At 35.2% G+C, this 19,660-nt stretch overlaps 4 protein-coding genes and 1 non-coding gene across 7 annotated transcripts; 2 read left to right on the forward strand and 3 right to left on the reverse strand.

Moving 5' to 3' along the window:
* Positions 1-86: 86 nt before the first annotated feature.
* LOC105159651 (exopolysaccharide production negative regulator) lies at positions 87-4,883 on the reverse strand. Its single transcript, XM_011076784.3, has 5 exons — positions 4,472-4,883; positions 3,118-3,248; positions 1,673-1,795; positions 1,361-1,488; positions 87-603 (listed from the first exon to the last, which is right to left on the reverse strand). The coding sequence occupies exons 1-5, from the start codon at positions 4,689-4,691 to the stop codon at positions 315-317; spliced, it is 891 nt and encodes a 296-aa protein (XP_011075086.1). The 5' UTR covers positions 4,692-4,883; the 3' UTR covers positions 87-314.
* A 675-nt stretch (positions 4,884-5,558) lies between these two features.
* Positions 5,559-8,244, reverse strand: LOC105161847 (ATP-dependent Clp protease proteolytic subunit 4, chloroplastic). Its single transcript, XM_020694751.2, has 3 exons — positions 7,713-8,244; positions 6,236-6,740; positions 5,559-5,874 (listed from the first exon to the last, which is right to left on the reverse strand). The coding sequence occupies exons 1-2, from the start codon at positions 8,129-8,131 to the stop codon at positions 6,254-6,256; spliced, it is 906 nt and encodes a 301-aa protein (XP_020550410.2). The 5' UTR covers positions 8,132-8,244; the 3' UTR covers positions 5,559-5,874; positions 6,236-6,253.
* An 871-nt stretch (positions 8,245-9,115) lies between these two features.
* LOC148789470 (small nucleolar RNA snoR143) lies at positions 9,116-9,305 on the forward strand. The gene has a single exon (XR_016062644.1). It is a non-coding gene; the product is annotated as a small nucleolar RNA snoR143 (small nucleolar RNA).
* A 1,611-nt stretch (positions 9,306-10,916) lies between these two features.
* Positions 10,917-13,442, reverse strand: LOC105159660 (Ankyrin repeat family protein). Its single transcript, XM_011076797.3, has 2 exons — positions 13,066-13,442; positions 10,917-11,792 (listed from the first exon to the last, which is right to left on the reverse strand). Exons 1-2 carry the CDS (start codon positions 13,212-13,214, stop codon positions 11,180-11,182), a joined length of 762 nt encoding a protein of 253 aa, XP_011075099.1. The 5' UTR covers positions 13,215-13,442; the 3' UTR covers positions 10,917-11,179.
* A 1,658-nt stretch (positions 13,443-15,100) lies between these two features.
* On the forward strand, positions 15,101-19,370 carry LOC105159668 (Cytokine-induced anti-apoptosis inhibitor 1, Fe-S biogenesi). 3 transcript variants are annotated; one of them, XM_011076810.3, is made up of 8 exons: positions 15,101-15,258; positions 15,905-16,049; positions 16,589-16,746; positions 16,830-16,907; positions 17,386-17,545; positions 17,631-17,764; positions 18,461-18,535; positions 18,965-19,370. In XM_011076810.3, the coding sequence occupies exons 1-8, from the start codon at positions 15,256-15,258 to the stop codon at positions 19,001-19,003; spliced, it is 792 nt and encodes a 263-aa protein (XP_011075112.1). In that variant the 5' UTR covers positions 15,101-15,255; the 3' UTR covers positions 19,004-19,370. The 3 variants fall into 3 exon arrangements, with proteins under 3 accessions (XP_011075112.1, XP_011075131.1, XP_011075122.1); XM_011076829.3 differs by lacking the exon at positions 15,101-15,258 and adding an exon at positions 15,321-15,554; XM_011076820.3 differs by lacking the exon at positions 15,101-15,258 and adding an exon at positions 15,322-15,538.
* The last annotated feature ends 290 nt before the right edge of the window (positions 19,371-19,660 follow it).

The raw sequence follows: 19,660 nt of genomic DNA on the forward strand, positions 1-19,660 counted from the left end.
AGTGCACTCCAGCAAGTGAGACCTAATACAAAGTGATCACTAACCAAAATGTATTATCAAAGAAGAAACGGTTCTTTAACATGAGCTTCATGAATCCACAGCGCTATATTATATGACAACAGTTTTACAAGTAACTGTACATATATGGTCCTCGTAGACACCTAAAATTGAACAAGTGGACCACTTGCTAATGAAACTATTCATACTGATACAAAAATGTTACATTATTTCATGCTTCAGAGAGATGCAGATTACCTGCTTGTGTATGGCACTGCTGGAAAATCGAGTGCATCCTAATGCATATAACTACTTGTCTAGGAGAGGCCAAGCCTTTTAACATACTGAATGGTTACCCAACTCATAAAGGAGAAATACACTGCAAAGAAACAAGCTCGTTTTAGTAGAATAGTACTTGGATATGGGGCCGATGTCCAAGATGCAACGATTCGACGAGTAATTGATATCAATGGCCGTAGAAGTCCAATCAAGGTAATGGATAACAAAGAAGTTGTGAAGCCAGTAATAAGTCCAGCTATTACATCCCATCTCCACTGATTTACTGATCCCCAACTGAAAAACCAGGGCTTTAATATCCTTGTAAACCTGACACGACAAAAGTAACTTATATAGACTAGGAGAAATGTAAAGAAGAGAAATTGAAAACCACAGTCAACAGTTTACTTGACATTTAATCACTTGTCAGAATAACCAAAGCAGCAAATTGCTTCAAAGAATGTGGATAAATATAAAAGAGAATATGACATGCTGGTAGGTTCAAAGAATTTATAGCATGTCTTTTGACACAATAAAAGATGACTTTGACTATTAATTGTCAGTCCACCATTTGCATAGAAGAATTACTTCCAGGGTAATACTGAAAATTGACTGATGCATGGATAGATTAAGAAATAGAAAACAGAATAGATATGCATATAAACTGGGAGGATTGCCAGCTTTGGTCTAGGCAACATATTTTTCTGTGAATAACAACAAACATTTATGCTGTATTTGACCTGCAAATTTTGTTCATTCTAACAATTATTTCTACTACTTGGAGATTCTTGCTCCAGCCTTTTCACTTAAAGTAATTTAGCAGCTCATTCCAACCGTGGCATGTAAGAAGATGAACAAAGCTCTTAAGACAAAAATGCCGTTTAAGAAGACCCAGAAAGACCTCAGGGAGGAGACATAAATGGTTAATACAGAATTCCTCCATCATTCTAGTAGACCATGGGGGACTTCCAACTGCAAATATGTAAATAAACATAGGCACACAACCAAAATATGGAAAGCTTGCAATTTTAAAAATACTAACGAGCATAATGGAAGAGAACAAGCAAAACTGTTTCATACTACTTACAGTATGGAATATCGTTTAAGCATCTCAGCAGTAGTAGGGTCCTCAGCTTGGCAGTTAAACAAACCTTCATGATTTATGTTCACTTTAGAAATGCCCAGCGTGTACCAGCACTCATATGTTTCATTCACCTAAACAAACAAGCACAGTAGAGCGTTAGTGCATATCAACGAGATAGAATTGCAAATCTATCACGAGTGTTGGTGACAGATATCTTTCGGAGTCCACAGGCTGAAGGGCATGAACAGTTAAATCTAAAAATCCAGCAATGTTAGATTAAATCCTTATGCCTAAGGCTGAATCTAATGTACCAACCTTAAATTTATCTTTGGTCAACCATGCAGCACCAAAACTGGGTCTGCAGTTGTTTGGGAGGGCTTCATTTGGGGCCTCAGCTAACGCATATCTTGCATGTCCTGAATGATCTATGTATTCAACCTGTGAATTGAAATCTAATTATATATGCAATTGCAATGGCTAGAAAAGAGTATGTCGACACAAATGACACACACCAAATGAAAAAACAAATTGCACTCTTTTGTATCCATTAGACCAGAACCATACAATAACTGTTCAACTTAGTGTGTGACATTGTAAAAGATAAAGTTAAAACAGGAAGTGCAAAATTAGACAGGAAGAACATTATTGAGAGTAAAAGTTCTTGCAGCAAATATTTAACAGTTTCAGATTATTCACATTTTAAAAGAATCTTTTGTTTCACAAATATCTAGAAAAAAAAGACTCTCATGTCACCCACTGCGAGGCAAACATGAAAGCTATTTTCCAGTGTATTACCAGTAACAAACTTTTCCCAGGAAAAAAACCCAGTCCGAAATTTAAAGCTCACTAATATTTATGTCTAACATGGATTAGAAAATGTCTTACAAAAGCATCCATTGAGATGCCAGTTGAGGATGCAGAAATCAAGAATAGATTCTTGTTTCCACGTGAATGTTGCCAGGTGGGTCACTACATGGTGTAATGACATGAACAAAGTCAATACTCAGTGGTTTCACATTGTTCTGAAACATGTTGAAGCCATATAGGTCATGGAATATGACCACAGGGGTATCATTGTTATTGTTGTCCACTTGTGAATTTGAAGCTAACTCAAATAGGTAATACTGAAAAATTATCTACACCAAAATGGTCCCTGTGTTTTACTAATTTAAGAAGAATCTAGTCAAGATTACATACTAACTGAAGCAAAAGATCGGCCTCCTTTCAGATGCAAATGTTATGGTCTGAATAAATGAGACTACAGTCAATTATCTACTGTTGGCTGATATTGCAACAGGACATTGGAATTTGAAAAAACCATAGTGGCCAAATTTACTGGTCAGACAAACTGACAAAGATTAGCAAGGACCTAGTACTAAAATGTCCAATATCGCAAAATCAACAATATCAAGCACTATGATTCTGAGTTAAACTAGACAATAGAACTTCTTAAATTTCAAATATAAACTAGATTTTCTATCAATCCATTGAAATTATTGAATACCTCAACGGAACCAACATCTTTTAGGTAATATGAGCCAAAAAGATTACCACATGGGACAGATCTTAGAGCAGTATAAGTTATTTCCAACATTGTTATAGTTTACACTCAGTTTGTGCATTTGTTAACCAATTACAAGGTAATCATGTTATAGATACCATATAGATAGCTCTTGTTCAAGTTCCTATATTTTGGAGATAATTTCAAACTTCAAAGGAAAAAACATTACATGATGAAAGAACTGAAAATAATCAATCACCTTAAAAACAGAAGCCCAATAGTAATCATAATGGCACCGATATTTCTTTCGTTCGAATGGATAAAATACATGCTTGGCTTTATAATTTAACAGACCCAATTCACAGACCTTAGATGACCTCAGATCAACACCTGCAGAAGCATCAACTTCATTAGCATTAAACATGTTTCTGAAATAATCTCCTAATAGAACGAGATCACTGTACTATGTGATTGAGGATAAGAAGTCCGAACACACTAACAACAGTGAGCCGGGAAGTGAGGTGCATGTATGCATCTTCTTTTTTTTTTTTTTTTCTGGACTATATATTTATGCTATAACAGGTTTTAAGTAAACTCAGATAACATTCCAAAAAGGTGATATTCTGCTGGGAAGGAGCACAGAAGTTCCTCAACTGACTTTAATTCCAAGAGATACTGAAATTAAAAAACATATCATGAAAATGTATATAAGATATTCTTCCTAATTTTAAAGTCTATGTCATTTACTTCCAAGCATGCTTCGAGTCAGAAGTTCTACGCTGGGTACTTCCACATAATTTTGATGCATGAGGAAGGACAAAGACTACTGGTTATACAATCTCTGGTTTGGGTTTCTCACAGGGATAATGACCATTAATGGATCAGAAAATGCATTTTTTAAGGTACTGATAATGTACAAGACAATGTAAAGCATGATTAGCATTTTAAAAAGAAATGTTCTGAAGAAAGAAACCAGAGTAGCTATACTCTCATGCTGAATTTTGTTTTTGGATCATCACCTCTACTAACAGCTCTCAAGATTCATTCTACCTTCAGTTGCCTATATTCTTCTAGCACAAAACAAGCCAGATCAGAATGTTCACTAACTGCTCTTGTGGAGCAAAAAGTAAGTTGAAGAGTGCTCACGTTAGGAAACTACTTCAATGGAGAGTACATGGCTATGTTCAGTACACTTTAACCTTCATTTTCATCCAGTTAAATTCTTTTAACCAACTCCATCAAATACAGTACCAACTTCTCATTTTTATTTTCACTCCATTAAACACAGATTCAAGTTCTCATTTTCTTTCCTTCACAATTAGTTGATAACAACCAGGATTTCCCTTAATTGTCTCCTTCGTAACAGGGCAAAAAAATAAGGCCCTAAGGACAGGCCAAAATAGGTTAGAAAACCAACAAGAAGCAAGAAAGTTCCGTATCTTCTCAACAAATATTTCATAAGCTGCTAGTTTGCTCATTTCTTTGAAGACTTCCATTCATATTCTATGTACACACAGACGTACGTACATACGTACAACACATACATACATATATATATATATATCTAACACAAACGCGAATAATTAACAAAACAAGTGGAACATCAAACTTACTGCTAGAGACTATTCTGCAACGGGAGTGAACAGAGATCGGGCTCCAAATCGCCAAATTCCCGATCAAAACAGCTACGTACAGTACAGAAAAAGAAAGTAACAGGAAGATTAACAGCGAGAAAGCGACGGCAAAAATGGAACGAAAAAGAGCGAGACGAAGACTAGTCTTCTCCTTCTTCCGGTTCCTCTGCTCTCCCTTAATGATCTCAGGGGAATCCATGGGGATTGGTATCCGTTGGAAGAATATTACAGCAATTCCGCGTTCCAGCCTCCGTCACCGGAGATTTCATCCGGTGATCGGAGTGTTTTTATGAGGACTGAGAAAATGAAAATTCTTTTCCGTTATTTTAATTTTTCGCGTGTGTTTTGTGTGTGAGAGAGAGTGTGGAAAAGTACTTATTTAAGCCACAAGTCGCAAAAAATCTCCAAAAAGAGCTATAAGCAGAACCTTTTTTGACTACCAATTGCATTTCTAGTAAAGTGGTAAATAGCTTATATATACATATATCTATTTATACTAGTCCTGTTCATTTTTTTGTAATAAATATTTTTTTATAGTTTAAAATTTATTATAAAAAATTAAAATATCATATTTTAAAGAAAAATTAACTTAAAAATATTATCGATATAATAAAACAATTAATATAATAACATCATAAATTATCATTTATGGGTGAAAACTATTTTACTTTTTATATTTATATAGATCTATGATAGTCAGTCTGACTCATATCACAACAAAATAAATTGATATAGTGTATATTGATTGTGTTCTAAGAATTTCAAAGATTACTTCCTCAACTATTATTAATATTATGTGTTATGACAGTGGTTGGAAACAAAGAATTTATAGGATAAAGTTCTTTTGTTTTATTTTCTGTATAGACCTCACAAAAACTCATGGATCAAACATAGTTTTAAAGATCATAAGTAGTTCTTCCCCCTGTTTTCTTCCTTCATCACAATCACAATCAACATCTTAACACAATCTCATGGGATCCAACTCAAGATTCTAGCCTTATAGCACACTACAATTTTGTGAAGTAGAGTTACTGATAAATATTACCAACAGGATCTGGCCTAGCTGTTGTAATTGTAAAATCAATGCAATAGCAGCCAAATAACAGAGTATGTAGTGATGAATTGCACACTGGGATCCCTTTGCTTAAACTGAATCCCCTTACATTACGAGAGGAGAAAAAAATAGGATCTTGAAATCTTGGAATGGTACTTCATTCGAATTTTGCAGTGATGTTCTGGCCACAACTGGAATATGGAAGTCCCCTCTATTACAGCAAATGAAAATGGTAAAAACTTGGAAGATTTCCTGACATAATCAAGTTTATCTGAACGGCGGTGATTGCATGATGTGTACTCTTCACCTGAAAACATATCCGTAATGCCTGCTCCAGGAAATGTGTGGAGTTGTATAAGAGAAAGAAATACGACAAAGATAGCAGTATAGCAAGCAGCAGTAGCAACAAAATTTAATGGCCACATGAATGCAGCGAATGATGTATGCACTTCTTTCTGTGCTCTTTTCATGCTAAACATAGACTTCTAAAGCAGGTTTTCATTGTTTGAATCACATTTGCTAATGAATGGTAAGTGATACTGCAGGAATATTAACTATTGATATGCTCATTCCTCAACTTGTTGTAATTCTTTAACTAATATTTAATCAGGGTCTGATCTGATATCTGAGGTGTCTTCTGCAGCAATCAAAGGAAGCTAAATAAAAGAGGACCTTGAAAGATAGCATACCTGTGATAACCTCAACAACTAGTATATCTCATCATCAGGAATGTCTGGTCTCAAAAACTTTTTTGGATCTTTGCTGACCTCCTCATAATTGAAGGTAGAGGATTTAACTCTTTCAGGAACAGGGACAAGTGGGATGATGCTGTCTCTATCAATTACTCCATCGATTATGCCATATTCAACTGCTTCAATAGGGGACATGTAACGATCTCTATCAATATCTTTCTCAACTTGTTCAAATGATCGACCAGTGAAATCAGATATAATTCGTGTGACATTGTTCTTGTTATGCATGACTTCTCGCGCTTGAATTTCCACGTCTATTGCTTGCCCACTAGCACCCCCAAGAGGTTGGTGTATCATAATCCGTGTATTAGGCATTGCAAATCGCTTGCCTTTAGTGCCACCACCAAGGATGATGGAAGCTGTCGATGCGGCAATTCCAAGTGCAACCGTGGAGACATCAGCTCTGACTAGTCGTACAACATCAAAGATGGCCATTGTAGCACTGACATACCATAAAGATTAGTATTACTCAAGTCACAAAGAAAATGAAGGGTTCATGAAATTTGAACTATTGAATTAGCAGTAAAGTGATGAGGACTGGTTATAACATATCAGAAGTGAAGCAGATTATCCTACGCAAGACAAGACTTGACTCAGCATTTACCACCTCTTTTAGAACTCACTCATATTCAACTTACAGCAAATTCCAAAAATATATGGTTAAAGAGAAGCCACATATACTGAACTCTACTCAACTTATCTGATGACTATACTTCTACCCAGTTCCCTAGCTAAACAACTCTAATTAGTCAAAAATGTATCGGAAGCAATAATGAACAACAAGATACAAAGCTGCAGCATCAGATTTCAGTACCTGATTGGATGCAAGAACCTTTACCTCCATATCAAAAAACATAACATAAATCTTGTCGCTTATCAAGAGGGAAGAAAAAGTAGTGAAATAATAAGACCATAACTCTCATGTCCGCCAAATTCTTTGCTTCCACAATCATTAGTAAAGAAGATAATTGGCCGAAGGATGTCCCAAAAAAGCCTATTTTATACTTCCTTCAATCTTGGCACCTGAGAATCTTGCACATTTGACATCATATAGTGCCATCCTTTAGCAGTCTATGTCAAAAGGGCCCCGATGCTAACAGAACCGTAACGTATAAACATATACTTTCACATTGTCAAAATCTAGCTCCCAACTTCATACTCTCAATTAACGTCTTTAATAAGGCAAAATCCTAGTCCATATAGTTATACATAAGAACAATATTTAGGATACCGAAATTTACACAGAAAATTACTACCAAATTTCGAGCAATCCCAGTTAAAGCTACTTATTCACCATACTGCAACGAACAACAATCACTATAAACAAAATTTTCAGCCCTGAAACTGAGAATATACTTAAAAGATTCAAACCCCCAACTACCTTAAATCAATTCACATGGACATAAACACACACCTGAGTGAGCCACCAGGAGAATTGATGAAGAGCCTAATGTCCTTGGTGGGATCCTGGGCATCCAACAAAAGCAGCTGACTGATAATAGCGTCGGCAACAAAATCATCAATGTTGTTCCCCAAGAACACAATCCTCTCCTTGAGCAGCAATCCCATTGCATCCGCCTCAGCGCCACGCATGGCGGTGGCGGGAGTCTGCGGTGCCGAGGAGGAAATCTGGAGCAGGAGGGATTCCGGCCACGGGGAGGAGGTCAGAGTTTGGTGGTGGAAGGAAGTGAGGGAGCATTTGAGGGGTTGGTTGACCAGTTTGGAAGAGCGGCGGAACAGGGCAGTGAGTCTTGGAGGTTGGAGGTTGAAGGGGCGGCGGAAAACGGGTAGAGAGTGGTGGCTGAGCGGCGTGGAGAGGGTGAGAGAGTCCATCGGAAGACGCCGGATAAACTGAGAAATATCTGAGTGCGCGCGCGCGTGTGCGAGTGAGAGAGAAAGAGAGAGAAGAGAGAGAGAGAGAGAGAGGGATGGATGAGGCTTTAGATGGATAAAGTACTAAAAGTGTTTATAAAATGGATCAGTTGCAAATTCACAGCCCAAAATGAAGTGGGCCCACTAAGCACAGATGAAGTCATGAAACTCCAATCGGCCCAAATCACCATCACTTTTATAAATAATATTCTATTAGTTCACATCAATATTAATAAAAGTTATTTAAAAATCTCAATTATAATAAGTTATTTTTGTGTCTATTTCATATAATTAAGTAAGGTATACTCATAATTAAAAAAAAATTATACATGGGTTAAATAATATAAATAAATTATACTATATTTTATTATTATCAAAAAATAAAATATAAAACATTGATTAATAATTATACTACATGGTGAAATTTTATATAGCATTTAATGTTTACATAAATATATAAAAATTATTTAAAAAACCAACAAAACAAGAGAAAAAAACTCTCAAACAAAAAATTACGGCTCAAATTCAAACTGTTAGAAGTTTGAGTTCGAGCCGGCTTGATTCTGAGCTCGAAAAACTCAAACTCGAGTCGAGTTTTAAATCGATCTTTCTCTCAAAGCATGCAAATCGAATTGACCAGTTGCCACTTCTACTTTTATCATTCTGAGTTGGATATGGGCTTCAGAAGCCCAAGGGTCAGCCCAAATCCACTTAAGAGGCCCACCCACCAGCCAACTCCAAGCCTATTTATACCACCTCCAGTTCCCAACCTTCCATAGCTTCATTATCAGTCTAGTCTAGGGTTTCGGCTGCGAGCCCGACGTCTCTTTCTCAATCTTGCTGGGTTTCATTCGATTAGTTAACTGAAGAACATGGCGAAAATCACCCCTTCTTTCTGTATTTTCTCCCTTTTTGATTGATGTTTATCACTTTCAGTTGTTGTGATTGCACTGCGTATGAAAAGGCTATTCCAATTTTCTTCCCTGAAGAATAAACATGGAATAGCCTTTGATCGAGAGTGCAGAAATGGAAAGCTGAACCAGAGTCGGCGGCGGCCAGACAACCGCCGAGATGGATCCACAGATGAGCGCCTTCCACGGTGGTGGTGCTCCTCTACTAATTCCATCTCACATTTTTTTTTAAACCTCCTCTATTTTTATGACTTATTTCTGTTTTAAAAAATGCAATTAGAAATAATTGCAACGGTGAAATTGGAAGCGAAAATACGATTCTTCTTCACCTTACTCCTTGAACTGAATCTATATGACGATACGTGAAAATAGGAATAACGGATCTCCTAATTAGATTTTCAGAGCTTGATTTTTCCTCCCAGACAAACTTTTAAATGAGACAGTGTTTGGCTGATTAATTTGCCGTGCAATTATAGATCAAGAACCGTGCAACTCTTGTTTATATTCGTTTTGTTTCTTGTTTTTGAATTTTTTTTTGAAATATTTCCTTCCAAATAGCACTGTGTTTTTAGTTATTTTTTGGCATTACATGAATACAAAATATAAAATTAAACATACTAAAAATTCTACAAATCAATTTCATATCTTTATTTTTCTCTTCATATTTCAGAGGAAAAAAGTTGAACTAAACGGAATCACAGTGATGTTAATTGATGTACACCAAAAGGGAGAGTAAACAAATAGACAGGAATGTTGAGTCAAATTAGAAAAATGTTTCAACTTTCTAATCATGTTAGTTACTAGGGTTAATTATATTTACAACCCTAATTTATGCTTTATTTACATAACCCATCCTTCCTTTTTGTATAATTATGAAAATTATCCTTACAGCTAAAAAATGTGTTTGTAATTTTTGTAATGATGTTAATATTTTTAAAGAATGTGTTTGTAATTTTTCAAAAAAGAAGTGGTTTGTGTAAGTGATTTGATATTTGATGGGTGTATGTGTAATTATTAAAGAGATATAAATAATTTGTGTAAATAAATTATAGATTAAAGGGTGTAAATGTAATTATTCATAACACTTGTACAAATAGAGTTGTTCCAAAAATAGATATACAATCAATCTTAATTTGTATTATCCAGAGTTAAGATTACCATGTTAGACAATGGAGTTATGTCCAGAATTAAGAGCACGTTCCAGTTTGGAGGTTTACAGCAGTAATTTCCTTTTGGTGGCAAGGCAACTTTTGGAGTCAGATTGAATTCTCCTAAAACTTTTGAGGCGACTCTATTTTTAGGCAAAATTTGCAAATTTGGTCCCATAATTTAGGGTAATTTTGAACTTAACCCCATGTCTTTTGAGATTTTAAAATTAATCTCATATTTCATTAAAAATTGCAAAATTAAGCTCAATATGTAGCAAAAAACACCTCACCACTAATAGACGTTAAGTACCCTACAGCTGGTGGGAAATTCAACGAGACACGGAGCAAAAATAAAGGTTGCTCCTATATTTCACCAATATGTCATTCTTTGCTTTTGTTCAAGCTATCATAAAATAAATAAAGATTAAGAGAATAAAAAGAAATAAATGAAATCAATTTATAAATGACAAAATATTCATCAATTGCTTCGCCTGGAATTATTTCTGTAACGTCAAGACACTTCAACACTTCATTATAAGAGCGTGAAAAAAATCTCAAATTTTGGGACTAATTTTAAAATCTCAAAAAACGTGAAGTTAAGCATGAAATAGCCCTAAATTATGGAACTAGTTCTGCTATTTTGCCGTATCATCACCATTGTTATGTACCTGATACTCGAGGAAGATCTTGAACGAAAGTCGAGCCAAACAATGTCTGGCAGTTAACATTTCAACTGGAATTTGTAATGACTTAATTTGAATGTTCTCACTACATGCTGACTAGGGTACACATTCTGAGCTTGATGTTTTTTGAAATACATCGTAATGTTAAAACGCAAATGCTTCAAGATTAAACATGTTAGCTCTACAACCCACCACCAAAATGACATCATAATTACCAGTTGTTGAGGAACTTGCGCCATGAAGCCATTCTTCCCGGTACAACGTCTACTATTCTTCTTCTTCTTCCTGTGTGTCATCTGCAGCTAGGAGATGATTAAGAGCAACCTTGGACTTCTTCGCTACTGTTTGGATTTCTTTGGTTTCCTCTTCGCCTTTCCTCTTTAGGATTCCATCTTTACCTTCTTCAGCAGTTTCACCTCCATGCAAATCAGCATTGCTATTGGACCCCTCCACTTTTTCCTGAGATGATATTTCTGTTTCAGCATTTTCACCTTTTTGTTTACCATTTAAAGCCACTTTGCCAGATGAAGATTCATATTCGATCAAGATTTTGCGAATTTCTTCACTGCTTGCAAGATCGACAGCAGTGTTTCCAGCCTTGTTTTTTAAATCTCTGTTTGCACCTTTCTTCAGCAAATACTTGACGAGTTCTAGGTTAGATCCTTGAGCAGCATAGTGAAGAGCAGTCATGCCCTTCCGGTTAGAAGACTTGACAGAGGCAGCAGATGCCACGAGAGTCTTAACAACCTCGAGATGACCCTTTTGAGCGGCAAAGTGAATTGCACCCATGTCATCCATGGCAGCAGCACCAACATCAGCCTTGTTCTTACAGAGATAATTTACAACTTCAGAATGCCCTGACCAAGCTGCTAGATGTAGTCTATGGTTCAACATCACTTGAGGAAAGAACATATTACAAAAAAGTGCTGTATCAACTATCAAAATACCCTGATGTCAAGTAACATCATCAACAGAAATTTAATAACAAGCACGGATGCTAGTGTATTCTATTTTACTTTGTTACTCTAAAGAGAAACGAACTTTTAACATATATTTCCGTTCATTTCTTTTAACCATAAAATTTAATCCCGAACTCAGAAAGTCCTGCCTAAGTTGTAAACTTAGCTAAACAAGATTCAACTGATGCCTATACAGCTTCCACGACAAAGTGCCCACACAAAAGTTTAGAAACTAGCATAAAATTTTCGCAAGTCTCTCAGAACTTACACCTAACCCTTTTATTGCTTGAAACTCAAACTTCAGCTGTCCACTTCAGCAAGTGCAATACACTCGAGGTAAGGTCATACTCAGTTGCCAGTCATTATGCTGACATGATACTAATAAGATAAAACATCAATACTAAACTGCATTCAGAATTCAGGGGCACAAAATGGCATTCAGTATAATGAATATTAACATCAGGTTGAAATACACTATGAACTATTATGAAACCAAATTGATTAAGAATTATCTCCAATGGTGGTAATAAATGATGCTTTAGAACATGCATAAATGGGTTTAAATTGTCAAAGGAATTATATACGGAAGCCAGGATAATAATTTTAAGCCAGTATACATGGATGATTTTAGTAGTTCTTTAGCTAAATGATAGGAGCATTTCCTATACTAGATCGGTATCATTATCATATAGGGCATGTGGTGTCTTATTTATGTCATTTGGTATATTTTACCAATTTTTACTTCATAATTTATTTCCTCAGCATCAACATTAAGTCTAAGACTCTAAGGAAGTACAAATATAATCTTTTGTACTAGTTGAGCGGCTCAGGCAAAATTCACAGAACAAATAAATCAACTAGCAAATTGATAACGTATGTACTCTTTTACTCGTTCAAATCGCCACAAACAAACTAAGTGCAGTATTTCAGCCAATCAAAATCCCTAACAAAAGTGCACTTATACTGACTAATTCAAATTTCAAAACTCCCAACCCATGAATTTCAGTTAATTTCCACTAGCTTCAAACTACCTAACGCATCATAATTAGAGGGAAATCCTAACTCAGAAAACTAAGAGCAAGCTCCCACAATACGAAATCAAAACTATAAAATTAAGTAATAGCAAAATTCATACTGGAGAAGTGAGGGGAAAACGTTAAAACAACAAAAATGAAATAAACAGAGAAAGGATACGGAGTACGGGAGTGCCTATCACGTGAGTTGACGGCAAGCGGATTGGCGCTGCATATCGCCTGAACCACCTTCATGTCCCCCGATCGAGCCGCCGCGTGCAGCTCCTCGTTCCCGGAATTAGGGTTTGCCGCCGACCGCTTCTTCCCCATCTTCCCTTTCAATTAGAAAACTGAGAGAGTACAAAGAAAGACTAGTCAGTGCTCAGGGTTTTGGTGTGGTTAGAGTGGCCATCGCCATGGATGGATGCTGTTTAAACTCCAGAGAAGCTGATAATTGGGGACTTGAATATGAAACGCTAAACTAAATGAAAGCAAGATGAACATTAAAAACACGTTTTTCTGTTGGGATTGCTTGGAGTATTTTAAGTCGATTATGCTTTCGTGCAGAGAATAAGTGTCATATAATTTTGTATTTGAAAAGAAAAGTAAGAATAAGATGCGGTTATGGTGTTCGAAAAAATATTTTAATATTATTAAATTGTAAAAGTTGGTTGGGAGCTTCTTATAATTTTTTGTTGAAATCAACTTAATTTAGGGGGCGTTTGCGAAAATTCGTACTTTTAGATGAATCGGGTTGTAAAAAAACTAGAAATTGTAGTAGAATAAAAAATAAATAGTGTTTGTTAAAAAAAATATGCATAGTACTTGGGAAGAAAATATTTCTGAAATAAGTTTAATTAATTAAAAAATATAGTATTGGATATTACCCATTTATTAAGAAAAAACAACAAAAATGTCCTCCCCTAGGGTAAAAATATAAAAAATACCACAAGATCTGTGTATAACAGTTAGGTTGGGTCGTGATACCTGACCCGCCCCGACGACCCTGCAGACAAAGCCCTTAGACTTGTTCTAATGCGTTAGGATGATGCCACGTGGCCACTTGATGAAGTGCATTTGGGCCTATAAATACTATTTTCTCAAAGCATTTATGGTATGATAAGTTTATGGCTTTCTAACTTATTTATTGCTTGAGGTTGCTTATCTTCCATTTAGAACTGAAATTGACTTGAGCGTGAAGGGTTTTAGTTCGGAATGCACCTGACTAACCTAACGATTGTATTTCTTCTCAAGGACCTTTTCGATATTTGAGAGAAATATTGCGAGCTTATGGTGTGTTGTGAGGAGGTCGTATATTTCGATCAAAATCACCCTCATACATTAAAATTATATAATTTTTGTTTAATATTTATATTCGACTTTTGTCAATAAAAATTATTTATTCTCAAAGTATAATATATTTTATTTCATATTTAATATTATACAAGCATTTGTCATATATATATATATATTATTAAAATATTAAAAATAATGAAAACTTTATATATATATATATAGGGTGATAGAGACCAAAATAAAAGTAAAAATATTGTCTAGTAATTGTGTGATAGATAAAAAGTATGCGGCCTTCCGTTAATAACTAGTTATTTTCTAAATGTGATAAATTAAAAAAATCATCTTTGAATCACAAAATATTCATCGATTAAAATGCCCTTAGGATACTCAGTTTTACACAAAATAATAATAATATATCTTAATTGATTTTATAATAACTTATTATTTATTATGCACATTGTTCATTTTATGAATTTAAACCATTATTCATTTTATTTTTATTTATTTATTATTTAAGTAAATAATAAAATAAAAATTTAGAGTATGTTCATATATCAATACTTGGACCACTCCTATTTAAAATCCTGATTTAAATTTGATTTGTTAAATTTTAAAAATTAAATTCGAATCATTTTTTTTGAATTTTTTGATTCGAATAATATAAATCATTAAATAATTAAAAAATATTAAATAGTTATAATTCTTAATTAAAATTTATTTGAATTCGATTATATTAATAATTAAATCAAATTCAAATATATTTTTTTAAGCTCAATGATTCAATTAAATATGAATAATTAATGTGTTCTATTTGATCTGAATCATTTATAAATTGATATATAATTTTTTATAGTTCAACGATGTCTTGATTTAATGATTGGGGTAAAGTTGAAATTCTATAAATAAATTTAAAATAAACTTTGCTTAGGTATAACAACATAAATTATTGTAATTTATTTGGTGAAATAATAACCCTTTGCAAAATCTAGTTTAGAAACACGGAGGAAACATAATCCACAGGATTGTGCGCTAGGGTTTAAGCGAAATCAGTTTGATTGTGGATTCGAATTCTGTAATGGTAATATCTCTCATCCAATAACTTGAATTGATGGATTCTACTCAAAAACTGTGTTTATACGCGTTTTATATTGATTGTTATGGCTGAAAGTGTTTGTTATTTTAGTCGAAAATCAGAATAGTAAGTCGGCGAGTAGATCCAAAACCCGAACTCGAAACCCATTAAATTGCATTAGCAACTTCATTTGCCCAGCGAAAATTGAGTCGTCTTCTGAAAATTAACAGAAACCTGTTCCCGATTTCCGCCGATCGCCGGCCGTGGGTTGCTTTTTTAATTCGAGGTTTGTTTCCTCTGCGGTAAGCCGCCGTGCCCATTGAGGATACTGCTCTTCTGTTTGTTGTTTGGGACAAACTGTTCAGTGGGATTTGGCGTATTTCATGCCTTCTTAACTATAGAGGCCTTGGGTTGTCTGAATGATGAACGGTGGAAAGAGCCCTAAATAGTTTCTTAGGGTTAGGGTTTGCAATTTTTTTTATAGACTGCGCGTGTTTCGCTGTATTGCCCCCCCCCCCCCCCCCCCCCTTTTTTTTGAAGTAATCGTAAAAATATCTGTTGGAATATGTTGCTGAATTTTCAGGCGGGAGGGTTTTCTGCTGGCAAATGCAGTTTTTTCTTATCCTCTCTTCTTTTTGTGCATTTTTGGTAGGGAACTGAAATGGAGCAGGAGAGATTATTGGTGGTCACGGATCAGGTAGCCGTATCTGTGAGTGCAGTTTTTGATGCAGTGAAGGTGGTGAGGGAGGGAGTTGAACAGATTGATCCTCTGATTATTACGCAAGCTTCTTTGGACAGTAAATACTTGTCTCTTTTCTTCTACTATGCAGTAATTACTCTGCACTGAAGTAATTTGTCAATATTGTGTTTGTATTTTTTTCTTTTTAATTTTTCTCAATATGATATGAATCGAAATTACAGTGATAAAGTTGCTTATCACTGCCACAAACACTGCTTTATGTTATAGCATATTTATCCAATTTGGTTAAAACAAGACAAATTTTTGCTGTTAGTAGATTGAATGTAAAGTAAGTTCTGTTGGAATGATTGGTGGTAACTTCACACACACACACACATATATATCTCCTGCAGCTGTATGTAGATAGATTGTTATCTGAAGTTCATTAAAGTTCATGTCTAAATTACATATCATTTTATTATCATTTTCAGGCATTTTAAGTTTCCGAATATAAAGGCTTTGTTGCATAAATTTCAATATTTGACATTGAAATCTCTCAAAAGAGAAATCTCGTTGTTTTTCAATGAATTGAAAGTTGATTACCTTTTTGACAGGGCTATTGATCTATGTGTTTGCATATTTGATGTCTTATGGCAGGTCTATTGTCAGTGGAATCTTCATCTATTGATGATGTTGTTTCCCTCTGTAAGTCATTGGAGTTTCCCAGCGATCAATTGCTTGCCAACCTCTCCAGAGTGTTAAAGCCTGGTGGAAGAATCCTTCTTTATTTGACTTCTCAGTCGGAGGTGCAAATGGTAATTTGTTTTTCCATTATCATTTCTGTAAGTCTTCTTCTACGTCAAGCATATAAGTTAAAAGTGTTTGGGTTCTATCGCAGGCAAACTCTTCTCTTGAGCGTAAGTTACTGCTGGCTGGATTTCTGGACATACAATCTTCTGGTAACAAGTCTGTTGGGGTGCGTCTCTCCCGTGATTCTTTTGAAAATTTTGTCCTTTGTGTTTGTTGATATAACATGCTCTTCTTATGAATATAACATTCTCAATTTATATGTGGACAATCGATTTCAGCACCTGAAGGTTACAATTAGCAGGATGCAGAAGTGTAGCACTTGTGAATTTGAACTTTTACTAGTGGTTCATGCTAATGATGTTTTAATATGTTTGGGATGCACACATGGGGTGTCTGTTGACATCATCATCTCGTTTTTTTAAGTTTATGGCAAGATATTAAGTAGTCTAGATTATGCATTTCTTTATTTGTCAAATGGATTTGGTTCCATTCATGAAAACATGTTCCATTAATTTGTATTATTTCAAACTTATCTTTTAATCTAGTTTATGCTTATGAATCTAGTAATATTTATGGAATTTTGCTATGATATGCTAATTCATACGTTGAACCTCAATGTTGATTTTATGATCTTGTACGGACAGGTAACAGGAAAGAAGCCTTCGTGGAAGATTGGTTCATCCTTTTCAATTAAAAAAACGTCGCAAGTCCTGCCTAAAGTTCAGGTTGATGATGATGCTGATTTGATTGACGAGGATAGCCTCTTGACGGAGGAAGATCTGAAGAAGCCGCAACTGCCACCTAGTTAGTGTTCGTTCATCATTTGTTGTTTGTTCATGAATAATTGGTAGTCTTACAATACAAAGTTGGAAATATGCTTTTGCCATAGGTGATTGTGAAGTTGGGAGCACAAGAAAAGCTTGTAAAAATTGCACTTGTGGAAGGGCTGAAGCAGAGGAGAAAGTCGAGAAGCTTGGAATTACTATGGATCAGCTCAACAATCCTCAATCTGCTTGTGGAAATGTATGTCTAGTTACACGATAATGCTAATTTCATTGGTTGGGTTTAGAAATGCCAAACATCCTGGCAAGTGGCAATTTGGTCCTTTTGAATTTTGATCATACCAAATGGTGTGTGCTGCAAGCTCTTTACTCCTTTCTTTTTAAGCCCGGGTTTAGGTGCCTTTACAACCTACAATTTGCATATACATATGTTTGTTTGGATTAGCTCTAAGTTATATCCTGATTTATCACCATAACATGTATTATCATTAGTTTTCTATTCCAAAAAGACAATCAAACAGTAAGAAACGAACAATGATCTTTCTAATAGTGTTTATGATGGTCAACTGCCCTCTGAAGGTGTAGGAATTTTGTTGTAATAAATCTGTGGATCCTTCAAGCTTCCGTTGGAAATCTATATGGCACTTCCTTTACTTATTGGCTTTATTGTGTGTGCTTGGACTTCGATCAGTATTAGTTCCTACACACTGCCTGAATACTTCATTGTTTCTAATCAATGCATGTAATATAATTTTATAATTAGTTCTTGTTATGTAGCCGTATACAAAATATCATGAAATCTCGACTTGTTAATATGCTGACTGAGGTTCACTGCTAGTTATTTTACACCCTTACATTCTTTATGGTCTTTTCAGCATCTTTTTAAAACTCTGCTCTTAGTTTCTTGTAATTTAGCATATTAATGCTGTTTGTGCAGTGTGGTCTTGGTGATGCTTTCCGGTGCAGTACATGCCCTTATAAGGGTCTTCCTCCATTCAAGCTAGGAGAGAAGGTACGTGCAAGAATAGGGCAACCAGGAAGCTCTTTTTTCGTCTGTTGGAATTATTTTACAGATCCATTTTAAGCGGGTTTTACTTAACTTTTCTGTCCTTTTATCCTCGAAACCTTTTTTTTTCCCTTTCTGTTGGGGTGTTTGTGGAGGTTGCGGGGTAGGTTCAATAGGAGGAGCACCAACTTAATAGTGTGCATAGGATCAGAAGTGCATGCTATCTGATGGAAACAGTGATTTCAGATGATGCACTGTGACTGTTGTCTAATATAGGGTGAACCAAGTATCTTGTTATCTTTTCCTGCTAGCTGGCTCCTGTGTTTGGTTGATATCAAGAATGGTTCTTGCCTATGTTTGTCTAGAGAATGTTGTCTTATTCTATAGACAGAAAAGAGCTTAACTGATGCTGACAATTTATTTTTCAATTGGCAGGTAACTTTATCAGGTAACTTTCTTGCAGCGGACATTTGAGTATCAAGAAGCTGAAGATGAAAGTTTTGCAGCTCCTACTCTCCTGTGTTTTTGTTCCGTACTAGTTGGTCTGGTCATAGTGTACTGTGGATTAGGTCAAAAACGATATGGGCTGTTCTTGGAGCATCAGCTCCTGTTCCGTTCTCTTTATGTCGTTCTTCCAAATAAAATCAGTTCATTCTTGAGTCACTTCTGGAGAGCCCAAGAATGAGGTGCACGAAAGAGCATGGGTGTGTTGGTGACCAATGTGTTAGTGTGACCTGAGAACTGAAGATGTTCAGCTCCAGACTTGACAAGATTTCTGAACTACTTGTTAGAACAAATTTTAACAGGATTTCTCATATATTTACTTTAAATCTTGTTTAAAGCTCCATCTGATAAATTACCTTAGCATGTGGATGTATTTTTTCAAAATGCAACTCTCTTAGAAACTATCAAGAAAACCATATGTGAGGAAAGGGAGGGGAAGTTCATTAACTTCCACACCTTACATAGAAGGAATATTCCGTAAATCTTTCTGGGCTTCTTTGTTAACTTCCTTAGCTTGCTTAACGAGTAACCTAAATATTTCACGAGGAAAATTCCAAGAATCTTTTGTGTTTGCATTTTCATGGATGGTTCCATATTTTCTTTACCCAACTTTAAAGTAAGTCACAA

This window comes from Sesamum indicum, linkage group LG1, assembly GCF_026168435.1.
Source record: "Sesamum indicum cultivar Baizhima isolate 11 linkage group LG1, ASM2616843v1, whole genome shotgun sequence".
NCBI classification, from domain to species: domain Eukaryota; kingdom Viridiplantae; phylum Streptophyta; class Magnoliopsida; order Lamiales; family Pedaliaceae; genus Sesamum; species Sesamum indicum.

Bases quoted from the DNA above. Each gene is read 5' to 3' on its own strand.
- LOC105159651 (XM_011076784.3), bottom strand. From the start codon at position 4,691: ATGGATTCCCCTGAGATCATTAAGGGAGAGCAGAGGAACCGGAAGAAG. The intron at 1,796-3,117 runs GTGATTGATTAT...TTCAATTCACAG, and splicing joins ATTGGGCTTCTGTTTTTAAG to GTTGAATACATAGATCATTC. The intron at 604-1,360 runs GTAAGTAGTATG...TTGTCGTGTCAG, and splicing joins CTTAAACGATATTCCATACT to GTTTACAAGGATATTAAAGC.
- LOC105161847 (XM_020694751.2), bottom strand. From the start codon at position 8,131: ATGGACTCTCTCACCCTCTCCACGCCGCTCAGCCACCACTCTCTACCC. The intron at 6,741-7,712 runs GTGTGTGTTTAT...ATGGTATGTCAG, and splicing joins TCTCCTGGTGGCTCACTCAG to TGCTACAATGGCCATCTTTG.
- LOC105159660 (XM_011076797.3), bottom strand. From the start codon at position 13,214: ATGGGGAAGAAGCGGTCGGCGGCAAACCCTAATTCCGGGAACGAGGAG. The intron at 11,793-13,065 runs GTATCCTTTCTC...GTTGAACCATAG, and splicing joins GATAGGCACTCCCGTACTCC to ACTACATCTAGCAGCTTGGT.
- LOC105159668 (XM_011076810.3), top strand. The intron at 17,546-17,630 runs GTTAGTGTTCGT...CTTTTGCCATAG, and splicing joins GAAGCCGCAACTGCCACCTA to GTGATTGTGAAGTTGGGAGC. The intron at 17,765-18,460 runs GTATGTCTAGTT...CTGTTTGTGCAG, and splicing joins CTCAATCTGCTTGTGGAAAT to TGTGGTCTTGGTGATGCTTT.